General features: G+C 41.5%; 1 protein-coding gene across 2 annotated transcripts in view; it reads right to left on the bottom strand.

The window, feature by feature from the left end:
* Positions 1 to 1,015, bottom strand: part of SAE1 (SUMO1 activating enzyme subunit 1) — an 803,581-nt gene extending 802,566 nt beyond the window's left edge. Inside the window, exon 1 of one of the 2 annotated variants that reach the window (XM_044090079.1) lies at positions 728 to 1,013. In XM_044090079.1, the coding sequence (XP_043946014.1) occupies positions 728 to 819 (92 nt within the window). In that variant the 5' untranslated portion in view covers positions 820 to 1,013. Of the gene's footprint in view, positions 1 to 727 lie in introns of both variants that reach the window. The other variant, XM_044090150.1, reaches the window with a different exon arrangement.
* Positions 1,016 to 12,420: the final 11,405 nt, after the last annotated feature.

The following is a 12,420-nucleotide window of genomic DNA, read 5'->3' on the forward strand; positions in this document are numbered from 1 at the left end:
ACTAATAGCTGCAAAGTCCTATAAAACAGCTAATATAATTGGGAAACTTAAAGGTAATGCAATGGACACAAACATACGAATAAAGACTATATCTCATACTTATGAGATCGGGATTTGATGAGCAGGAAATAATCACGGACTTTCACCCATAAGTCCAACACTCTTACTCTAGAGCAAAACTTTTTTTATTACATGAAAGAGCTAACAATCCTGAAAGATAAACACATATTTTGACATTAAAAATATACCCAGACTCTTCTAAACAAGACAAAACCCAAAGATGAAATGCATGACAAGAGGTAACCGAGTTGGTCTCGTCACTTTGGCTTGAGCATTTGTGGTTTTACAATGTGGCAGTCCCAAAAGAAAACAAACAGAACTACATTTTAGATAATGCCAGACTGCCTTCAGTCCCTATACTCTTGGAAGTACCTTTCCTAATACTAAATAACCCAAAGTGTAATCACTCCATCCTCTCCTAACTGCAAGTGCTTGCAGCATGACCACTCAGAGCAGTAGTTTCTATTCTATTTCACCTGCATCCCATTCACTTTACACTGTTTTTTTTTACAATTCTTTCCACCTCAACTCTTAATTCATTCTCTGAGTATCACTACAAATTTCAAGATTTCAGTTTGTAGCCTGATCGGACTGGGGCTCGTACTCCTGCTTCATTCATACCGCTGAAAACTAACTATGACGTTAAATGGATTTTAAGATTTAGTACCGTTTCTGAGCTTCCAGACCCCACAAACGTATCTGTCTGTCATACTGTGCCGCTTCCTCCTCGCTGATCACTGTTTCTTCTTTTTCCACCATCCTTTCCCTTTGGAGGCTTAATTCCTAACAGTCTGTGTTACCTGCTATTGTCAAACGTAGTACACTTACGACCAGACAAGCAACAATTTTACCACGTGTTCCCAATACAAACTTGGCAGTAACCCCGGAATGGCAACAAAGGCGCCTCAGCCGACTTAAACATTCTACTTCCGGTCCTTGGTCTGCGACTCTTTGCTCTTTGCTGCCATCTGGGGCGAACAGTTAAAATCTAGGATTGTAGTTTTTCGACTGTAGGAAGCGCTTGCTTTTCACAGAAGCAAACTGACGCACTGATTTTGTAGGTTTGTTATGAGATCACAGGAATTTACTAGGCTATTGGCCCTGAGGCCCTTATAAGTCTAGCCCATGCACAGACAAATCAGCACCTGATGTCCCTGTCCAGCAGGGACACGTGGGAATCCCAGGGAAGTATTTTCTATTTCCCATCCAGACAGTTATCCAGATTGCGCTTAAAAAGGGGGTAGAAAGGTACTCTGATTCACGTGGAGAGGGAGTATATTCCATAGATTGGGGAGTATGTGGGATACAAATCTGCCCCGCCAGCAGGTCCTATTGATGTCACAGACCAGGTTGAGGCCGCATGTGTGGGTTACTCCAGTGGAACTTGACTTGCAGATATACAGCAGTCCCATCAAGGTGGGGTCCGAGATCGCCTTCTATGCCAGACAGAGGTCACCTCTGAGGAGTCTGTATGAAACAGTAGAGGGATAGGATGTTTAACCTCTCTGTGTATGGTAGATTTTTGAGACCCTGGATTCTCCTGGTGAGGAACCTCTGTGGTCTCTCCAGCTGATGCATGTGCTTCGTGAGGTAAATGCGGAAGGGGACGTTGTACTCAATAATGGACCTTATAAGGGAAAAATACAGTGATGTTATGACCTCCTTGTCCCTGGATGAGACACCCTTACTTATGAAGTGGGCCATGTAGAAAGCTTTCCGTACAATGGAAGCAACATGGTGGTCAAAAGTCAGGCTGCTATCAATCTGGGTGCCCAAATCCCTCACGACTGCCTGTGTGCTTAGAACGTTATTAATGTGATAATTTGTGGGGACATCTCTCTTCCCCAAAGGGGATGATGATGCATTTTTTTGTATTCAGCTTGAGGCCATGTTTCTCGCACCAGTCATTTGTTTGGGTGAGACCCTCTTGGAAGATGTCCATGTCACTAGGGAAACTGATGACAGCTCCCAACTTGCAGTCATCCTCAAACTTGGTCAGCCATAGCCCAGCCCCAAGACCAAACCCTGGGGTACGCCACTCGGTACAGGTCTACTGCTTGATGTGGCTTCCCCTATTTTGACTAGGTGGGTTCTATCAGTGAGCCATTTGGCTACCCATCTGGTAACATACGAATTGATGCCTAGTTCAGATAGTTTATCTATTTTATTATGCCCGAGTAGGGAATAGTGTCGAAGGCTTTGGCCAGTTCAAGGTAGGCGGTCTGCACTGTCTTCCCCTCATCCACGGCTTTGGTGACTGTCTCAAAAAAGTCAACCAAATTTAACAGGCATGACCTCCCCTTGACAAAACCAAACTGTGTGGGATCGAGTGTTTGGAGATTGCCAATGTCCTTGTTAATGAGGTTCATGATAATCCGTTCCATGGCCTTGCAGATCAGGCTAGTTAGGCAGATGGATCTATAATTTCCCAGATCAGTGGACACTCCACCTTTGTGTAAAGGGATGACAGTGGCTGTCCTCCACTCAGCTGGAACAAAACTGGTACTCAGGCTTTGGTTGAATAGGGAGCCTAATGCTGCTGCAAGTTCCTGCCTGAGTTCATGTAGGATGCAGCCTGGGATGCTATCAGGTCCCATGGAGGCTGTATTTTTTGCCTTTGAGAGAGCGGTGATGACCTGATCCCTAGCTATAAGGTGCAGGTACTGGGAATGTCCTAATTTACTGATGGAGGTGACAGAGGGGTGAAATTTCCGCTGAATCTGTCAGTCAGCAAGTTTGCTATATCTACATCATTTGTATATGTGGTGTCCTTGACCACCAGTTCTGAACAGATCTGGGTGCTACCTTTGAGATTATGGACATATGTGAAGAAGGTCTTATGACTTGAAGTTTGCTTTGGAGGATTTCACTAGTGCTCTTATTTGCTTGTTTAGGCTAAAGAGAGATTGCTTCCAATTGGGCACCTGCTCCTTCTTGGTCCTGGACAGCAATTTCTTTCTTTTGTTACAGCGTTTATTTATTGCCGATGTCCACCAGACAGGTTTACTCTTCCTTGTGGAGGATGATTTAGTCCTGTCAGGTATTTCTGATTCCATGCATCTATATAAATGTTCATATAGTACTTTGGTATAGTTTTGGATACTGGTGCCAGTTCCTAGAGAGGGGGAGAGGGCTGTGAAGCTGTTTTTACCATCCCTTGGGAGGCTGTAATCAGCTTTGAAGAAGTTTTTTTATTGACCCTAGCTAGAGGGGGTTTGGGGGAGATGGTGACTTCTAACGTGACCGCTTTATGGTTGTATCTTACAAGGGAGGATGATACTGCAGGTATGCTGCAGTGGTTACTCATGTTGGTTAATAACCAAGTCCAAGATATTATCCCCTCTTGTGGGGGTATCGACTAGCTATTTCAAAGCATTTGCACTGACAAAAATCGAAGAATCTCTAGGCATTTGTGTTCTGGCAAGAGTAGTTCTTCCAGTCTATGTTTGGGTAGTTAAAGTCACCAAGGATCAGGGTAAAGGGTTGAATCTTGATAGATTCAAAGAGGTCTAGATAGGCAGTTTGGGCATCTTGGGTCAGATTTGGGGGCCGGTAGCTAGCTATGATTTGTACAGGGGTCTTGTCAATAGTTAACTGCACCTCGAGTGTCTCCTGTGCGTCATACTGTTTGATCAGCTTGGAGGTGTGTATGTCTTTAATATATATTGAAACTCCACCTCCTTTGGCTTTACTACCCACAGTTTGGGGTCTGAATGTATGATATGATGAGTAACCAGGTAAGGCTGTGATGCTCTCCTCAGCTTTGAACCAGGTTTCTGTGACTACACAGATGTTGGCATTTTCCAGGGTTAGGAATGCTTGCAATGAGTGCAGTTTCATGTTTCGACTCCTAGCGTTTAACAGCATGACCTTTAATTGGTGTTTTGTTGAAATTTTTATGTTGGTAGTTTTAACATCATCACTTTTTCTAAAAAAGGCACTATAGGGGAGGCAAGAGCCTTTGCCAGAATCCTGAAGCCCAGCTGAGACAGATGCAGGCTATCTCTGGCAAAGCATCGTGGTCTCTCAATCATATCTTCCCAGGCTCAGGTACTGGATCCCCCTGGAATGACACCAGAAACTATGCCAATTGATTAAAGTCAATCATTTTCTGTTTGTATTCAGGCATCATTCTGGGTGAAGGTAGAATGCTGCTTACGGCTACGGACATACCTGCCTGGGACACATATTCAGTGAGTTCAATCATGTCTCTCTTCATATAGTCCAGGGAGGTACGCCTGAAGTCATTCACACCAACATGGACTATGACAGAGTAATAACAGTACTTGTTGTTGAGAGACTTGAGTGCATGTGTGATATGGCAGAGTCTGGCCCTTGACAGACAACTAACCGTGGCTTTCTCCTTATCCAGCCTGGTGAGAGGCACATCTGTGTGTCTCACAATGTAGTCACCTATGACTAATATGGTGGGTTTATGGTTAAGCCTTAGTGGTTGTTAGACACAGGTGTGTGAACTATGCGTGGTATGTGGTGTAGAGGGCTGTGGAGATCGCATGCGTTTTTGCCTCAGAGGTCTCCTTTGTTTGGGTATGTTTTTATTGAGGACCTCCACATATGTGGGTGTGTGTTGTGTAGGTGTGGGTGGTGTTTGAGGTGTAGTGATTTTGTTGACAACCTTCTCAGTGCCAGATATACTGGCTTGTGAGGGAGAGAGCTTGGACTCTAGGTTCCTAATGTAATTACATCTCTCACAAATTGTGTTCCTAGGTGTTAGTAGTAGGTGGTGGTCTGTGTACATAAGGCAGTTGCTACACTATCTCAGGATGTCCATATCAACCAGACTGGAAGGAGAAACTGTAGATAATTGTCCGTCCATATTTTTCAGAATCTGAGAGAAGGCCAGGGAGAGCTAAGGGGTTAGCCTAAAGCCCAAGTGCTTAAACCAAAACTAAGAGGCTTAGAATAACACTTACAGTTTAGACAGGCTATAAATAAACAGTAACAATTGCAACAGAAAAGATGCAACTGAACACTTCAGAGAACAAGTCGCAGCAAGTAGCAGAAAAAGCAAGATGACTGTAACAAACACATCTGTCAAATTATAGAAATCTTGGCTGTCAGATTTAGTTTAATTTTTTTATCCTTCAAATCTATGTATTTCCATAGTCAACTTAACCTTTTAATGGTGCATACGTTGTAATGTAATTATACTAAATAGTCATTAACTAGATGGGATCTAGTAACCCAGCCATACCTCTCTCAACTACTATGATTTGGCCCTCAGATTTAATGTTGGTCCTCCAGTTTTTACTGCTTTCCTGATAAAGTCAGTCCTAAGAAGGAGAATACAAAGATTCTAAAGGACAAATACAACGGAAGGAGATTACAAAGATTCAACAATCAGCTTCGTACTGTATGTTTAATATACATTTTGCAGTCATATATTTATTAGGTCCGAACTTTCTCATAGCTGTAAACATAACCGTGCCCCCTCTACTTTCCACTTTTCTCTTCCTTCCACGCACTAGTTAAATATACTTCTTATCATCCACTATTCTCCTATTCCATAGCCTACTCTGGTTTCTCAGTCTCTACTACTCGCTGCCTCTACCTAGGTGCGCTCTGCAACTGCTGACACTGCTATTCACTTACCCATCTCCATTATCCATACTTCAGTTAACTTATTTATCTGTCTATTCCTACTTGCTTTCTTTTCTTTTCTTTTTCTCCTCTAACCCTGTTTCCATTCTGCAGGACTATTATCTACAGTTAATTATGTAAGTTTAATAATATAGAAGCCACAATACCTTCTAATGCAGTTGTGTACTTAAACATTTGCAGAATATCAGAGTTTCCTTACTGATTGTTTTACTAGCAAAGCATCCATTTAATTTGTTTAAGTTTTAAGTTTAATAATAGTTAATACCTTTTCTAGGTTCATATTGTTTCAAATCTGGGGAGTATTTTTGTATAGTTATTCCAATGGGAACACCTGGTGGAAAGTTTCTTACAGTGTTTAGAATACAAAGATTCCCTTCCACTTATAATGTAAGGTCGGTATAGGAAGAGCTTCTATTATGAAATTAAGAAAGTGCTCCTCTTTCTAACCCTCTTGTATGAGTCAGTGTATCTATTATTGTTTCTTTCCCAAATTGTTTTCTGTATCACCATCCTTACTTTCTTGAAACTGCCAGGCAATTGCATAAAAAAATAAATGTAACAAAAACTGCACAATCCATAGCATGTCTATGCAATACACAAACTGTACAATCCACAGCACGTCTATGCAATACACTGAGTTTATTTTTCTTTTTAATATAATAATAATGTTCATATGCATGGGTGTGAACTGTTATTGTTTTTACTGCTACTATACAATTGTGGGGTTTTTTTTGTTTTTTTTTTATGTTCAATGTTTGCTGTAGTTACTTTTTTTTTTGTATGTGTGTGTTTCATGGTATGGTCATCCATTTTATTTTGAGAGAAAAAAAATAGTTGCCCTGGTTTCATTCAAATTATGCTTTTATTTAATTGTTATATCTTTTTTGTTTAGTAATATTTAGTAAATACAGATAGAAAAGAAGTTAAGCGTGAACATTTTTTTCATTTATTGATGTGTTTGTCACATAGGTTCATAGGTTGGTACTAGGCTATCGGCCCTAGGGCCTATACAAGCCTAGCCATAACAATTCCCTGGCTATTTCTTCCCACACTATTTACTTCCCTGGACCCCTGTCTAGCAGGGTGACTGACGTGATCCCTGGGGTGAATTTCCTTTCTCCCATCCAATCGTCAAGGTTCCTTTTGAAGAGGGCCAAGGAGGCACTCTGCTTGACATGTATGGGCAGTCTATTCCAGAGTCTGGGGAGTCTCTGGGTTAGGAACCTATCCCTCCAGCATGTTTTGTTTATTGTGATGACTAGGTTTAGATCCCTGGAGCATGTGGCTCTGAGGGATTGAGATTTCTTTAAGTGTAGCATGTCCAACAGCTCTAGGTTTGACATGGCCTTGTATGTTAAGCAGACATCGCCTCTGAGTAGATGATATGCAACAGTATAGCTGGAGTTTTTTAAGGCGATCAACATAGGGCATCTGCTTTAGGCCTGTGATTCTTTTAGTGAGGTATTTCTGCGGCCTTTCCAGTTGTTGCAGATGTCTTGAGAGGTACATACCAAATGGGGTGTTGTATTCTATAATGGGTCTAATGAGGGATGAGTACAGTGGGACAATGATATCCTTTTTTCTGGATGAAAAGCCCTTAGTGATGAGGTGTGCCACATAGAAGGATTTCCTGACTGTTGTGGCGATGTGGTTATTGAAGGTGAGACCACTGTCCACCTGTGTCCCTAAGTCTCTTATCATACTTTTGGTGTTTAGTGTTCTGCCACTTATGTGGTAATTCATGGGTACATGTTTTTTCCAAAGGGGATAACTATACATTTCTTGGCATTGAGCTTGAGCCCATGGCTCTGGCACCAAGCATCTGTTTCTGTAATGACCTTTTGTAGAGTATCCGCATCATTTGGGGATTCAATAATGACTCCCAGTTTGCAGTCATCTGCAAACTTTGTTAGCCAGAGTCCCTTAGTGTTGGCCTGTACTTCAGAGAAGTAGATGCCAAACAAGAGTGGTCCCAGGACTGAACTCTGAGGTACTCCACTTGTCACTTGTCTGGAGCTGGATTTGGAGTCAGCTACTTTTACAGTGTGGGTTCTGTCAGTAAGCCAGTTGGCAACCCATTGAGTGACGTAGGAATTAATGCCCAGCTTAGTAAGTTTACTTATGATTCCAGAGTGACGGATGGTGTCAAACGCCTTGGAGAGGTCCAGATAGGCTGTGTGGACAGACTTACCCTCATCCACGGCTCTGGAGACTGATTCGAAGAAGTCAATCAGGTTCAGGAGACAAGATTGGCCCTTCACGAACCCAAACTGGGTGCGGTCCAGTGTTTGAAGGTTGCCAATATCTTTGTTTATAAGTTCCATGATAATACGTTTCATGGCCTTGCAGATCAGGCTCATCAGACTGATGGGGGCAGTAGTTCCCGAGATCCAAGGTGGATCCCCCCTTGTGGAGTGGGATAACTGTAGCTGTGCGCCATTCAGTGGGCGCGAAGCCTGAGGTGAGGGTATGATTAAACATGACACTTAGGTGAGGTGCCAGTTCATTTTGTAGTTCATGTAGTACACAGCCCGGGATGTCATCTGGTCCCATGGATGCTGTATTCTTAGCTTTGGAGAGTGCATTTTTTACCTGTGTGGCCGTTATTACTGGAATTTGGCAATCTTCCGGTATTGAGATGGGCCATTTAGGGGGTGAGAGGGGGGTGAAGTTGGCACTGAATCCATCTGCCAGGATATTGGCAATATCCTTGGGTCAGTATATTTAATGCCATTCTGTTGTAGCTCAGAGCAGATCTGAGCATTGCCATTTAGATTCTTGACATAGTTATAGAATGCCTTGTGGTTGTATTTGGAATCTTTGGCAATTTTATTTTCATAACTAGCTTTGGAGGATTTTACAAGGGATCTCAGCTTCTTACTGAGGCTGGTAAGGGAATTTTTTGCATCGTGGGATTTTCCTATTTTCTGCAACAGTTTCTTCCTTTTGTTGTAAAGTTTATTTATGGCAGGGGACCACCAGATTGGCTTCCTTTTTTGGAGGAGAGCATCTTGGTTCTATTTGGGATGGCACGATTCATGCAGGAGTAGATGTGCTCATACAGTGCCTTAGTGTAGGACTCAGCAGTCGAACTTTCAGTTCCCATCTGCATGGGTGTCATGAAATTTGTCACTTCTGACTTGAGTAGCATGAAGTTGGCTTTGGAGAAGTTTTTTATGGAGGTTGCCTTACTGTGGAGTGGGGGTGGGATGTGGATGTTTAGGGTGATTAGCTTATGGTCTGATCTGACCAACGAGGGGGTGACCATAGGTGTGGAGCATCAATTTCCCATGTTGGTAATTACCAGGTCTAGGATATTGGAGCCTCTGGATTATTTGATCCAGGGTGTTGGAATTTATGAATTCAAGAACCATTGGGCAAAGGTGTTGGTACACGAGTAGTTTTCCCAGTTAATGGCAGGGTAGTTGAAATCACCCAGTATTAGGGTATCTGGTTGTATCTTGATATTTTCCAGTATGTTTAGAAAGGTATAGTGAGAATCTTGGGGCATGGTGGGGGATCTGTAGCAAGCTACAATTTGGATTGCAGTCTTACCTAGTGTTAGTTGCACCTGGAGAATTTCAGATGCATTGTGTTGGGCAATCAGCCTGGTGATGTGAATATCCTTGGTGAATATGGACACTCCTCCACCTTTAATATTTCGATCCTGGTTTGGTGGCCAAAAAGTCTGGTAAGAGTTGTAGCCTGGTATTGCAGGGGTGCTCTCAGGACCCTTGAACCAGGTCTCAGTTACTGCACAGATATCGATGTTCTCCATTTTTAGGAGTGCCTCGAGAGTGTGCATTTTGAAATTTAGACTTCTAGCATTGAGTAGCATTACCTTCAGATTTTGCATGCTTGTACCTGTTACAATGGTGATTTTGTCCTTTGAAATTTGCCTAAAAAGCACTATAGGGGTGGCAAGAACCTTAGCCAATAACCTGAATCCCAGGGGCGACAGGTACAGACCATCTCTGGCAAAGCATCGTGGTCTGTCGATCATGTCGTCCCAGGCAGACAGATACTGGATCCCCTATTTTATTGTTTTATTGTACTTCTATTTGTTTCATCATGCATCTTCTCTTCTTGGCTTGTTTTCTTCATAGTATAATACCTGTAATGAAAATTTGGGTTTATGTTAATTTGATGTATGTGTATGTTACTAGAAGGTTTTAACATATAGAAATAAAGATTTTTACTTACTTGTTTTGCTGGTGTTCTGTGGTGTAAGTGTTTACTGTTCAGTAGTTTATTATTTTTTCTGTGGCTGTTTCTTCTGTTTGTGACTTTTTCATCATTTTTTTTTCTGTGTTGTGCAGTTCCATTTTTTTTCAGGGAAGTATGTGAAGTATGTTTTCTGTTTTGCATTTGCAGTATGTTCACTTTTTTCATTTGAAGGATTGCGTGTGTGTGTGTGTGTATGTACGTAGCTGATATTATTTTTTCCTATATTTTGAAGTAATTTATTGATGGCTGGTAGTAAAACCACAATGATATTTCCTTTTATGTCCTGTTATGCTCATTATCTGCTTAGCTTCCATTCCTGCTTGTGAGAGAAGAGTTACTGCAGTGGCTCGCAAGGAGTGCTCAGTGCATTGTTTGGGTAGATTAGCTTCTTTGCACATTATTGGCAGCATTCTTGATAGATGTTTATTGAAAATTTTTGTTATGTATTCTGTACTGTCATCATGTTTTTTTTAATATAAAACTCTGTTGGGTGAAGTACCTTATACCTTCATTTTCTCGCCTTCTGAAATATAATTGAATATCAAACCAAACTTTTTTGATGAATCCTTGTGCTGTGTTGGGAGAGAGAGCTTTACTGTTTCTTAAAAATGTTAGTTCTTCAACTGTTAGTGGTTATGATGTTCTGTTGTGTCTTATCCACTTTTTCTGTATGCTTTAATTATTGCTTTGAAGACATTTTTAGCATTTGTTAGATGTATGTCTGTTATTATGTCGTTGCCTCTCTCTAATGGTGGATTATTTATGTATATGTTTAGTCCTGATCATATTGAAACAAAGGTGGTTATAACATATGTTTGTCCATTTGTCTTCCTTACAGTGGCATAACATTCTCTTAGTACTTTAAGTTTACTGGGATAATGGTTTGTAAGTCCATATTGTAGTTTTCTCTTTTTGCCAGTTTTGAAATATCTTTAAAACTCACCTTGTTTGCTTTCTTGTATTTCCTTTTTTTTTCTTCTAGGATTTCTAGTTCTTCTGATGGTATTCTATGGTGCCTTTTCCTGCCTTTATTGTGTTTTGGCTGTTTTTCTTTTGCTTCAACAATTTCCCTTTCTTTTTCAGGTACACTGGTATATATATTGTGTTTGTTGCTCTAGGACTGTTTATAATGTGTACTTCCTGTTGGTGGTGCTGAAGTGTGGTTTTGCTGCAGGAAGGTTGGTTATCTGCCGCCTATATTTTTATTTTTAAATATTTCTTTTATTTCACTGTCAATCAAACTTTACCTCCATTTCTTCTCCTTTTTCTTGTAGTTACTGTTTAGAATTGGCAGCTGTTTTTCTGGGCGGGGGGTATGGTAATTATGTCTTATGAAATGGTAGCTTCCTGTCAGTTTTCTTGTTCTTCATTTAATTTAGTTGAGGAGTATTATGTAAATCATCATTAGCCCCCTTTTTCCCATTTTCTACATGGGGTCAGAGTGTCATGTTAACTGTTACCATCTTTATCAATTCAATGCCACACTCGTGCCTTCCTCAAGATTCATGCCTGTCACAGATCTTCTCTCACACAGTCCATCCACCTCTTTGCTGGATGTCCTCATTTCCTCTTACCTTCTTTCTATCTGTCCCAAATCTTCTTCACCAGATTGCCGTCTGCTTTTCTGCATATGTGTCTGAACGACTATAATCTGTTCTCTTTGATCTTTTCTCCAATTGGAGCTACTTTAGTTTCTGCTCTTATGTCCTCATTTCTTCATCTGTCCCACAGTGTGTGCATCGTACCACCCTTCTCAGGCACTTCATTTCCATCACCTCAAGCTTCCTCATCTGCTCTGCCTTTACTGCCAAGGTTTATGTACCATACAGTAGTACTGGTCACACCACTGTACCTTACTTTTCAGCTTCTTTGGCATTCTTCTGTCAGTCACTATATCTGAGACTCTATGCCAAGTGGCTGCAGCCCCTCTGATTCTAGTGTTGACCTCTTCATCTAGACTTCCCTTCTCCTCAAACACCCCTCCCAGATACTTTAAGCTATTAACCTGTTCCACTATCTTCTCTTTTATCTCAATTTTCAGGTCTTCTGATTTCCTCAATTTGCTGCCATTACCACTATCTTATCTTTGCTTAGTTTCATCCCATGTGTCTTCAGGTTTTACATTCCATTCCCCTATCCTTTGCTGAAGTTCTTTCTCAGAGTCTGCCTGTAATGCCACATCATCTGCATACAGCAACTTTGTTGATCTCTCCCCTCTAACCTGTTTGCTAATGTAGTCCATCACCAGTAGGAACAGCAGTGGGCTGAGAGCTGAACTCTAGTGCACACCCACTCCCACCGAGAACCCCTCTGTGAGTCCAAACTCTGTTTGTACTTGAGTCATTGGGACTCGGTCCTTGTACATAGCCTGCACTAATTCTACCAATGTTTCTGGGACTTTAAACTACTACATTACTGCCCAAATCAGCTTTCTTGGGACCTTGTCATTTGTTTTTCCCCAGGCTTGGAATGCCCAGTTGGACTTTATTTTCTCATCTCTAGCTTCTTCTC

This window comes from Protopterus annectens, chromosome 1.part0 (genome assembly GCF_019279795.1).
Source record: "Protopterus annectens isolate FY-2018-M chromosome 1.part0, PAN1.0, whole genome shotgun sequence".
NCBI lineage: Eukaryota > Metazoa > Chordata > Ceratodontiformes > Protopteridae > Protopterus > Protopterus annectens.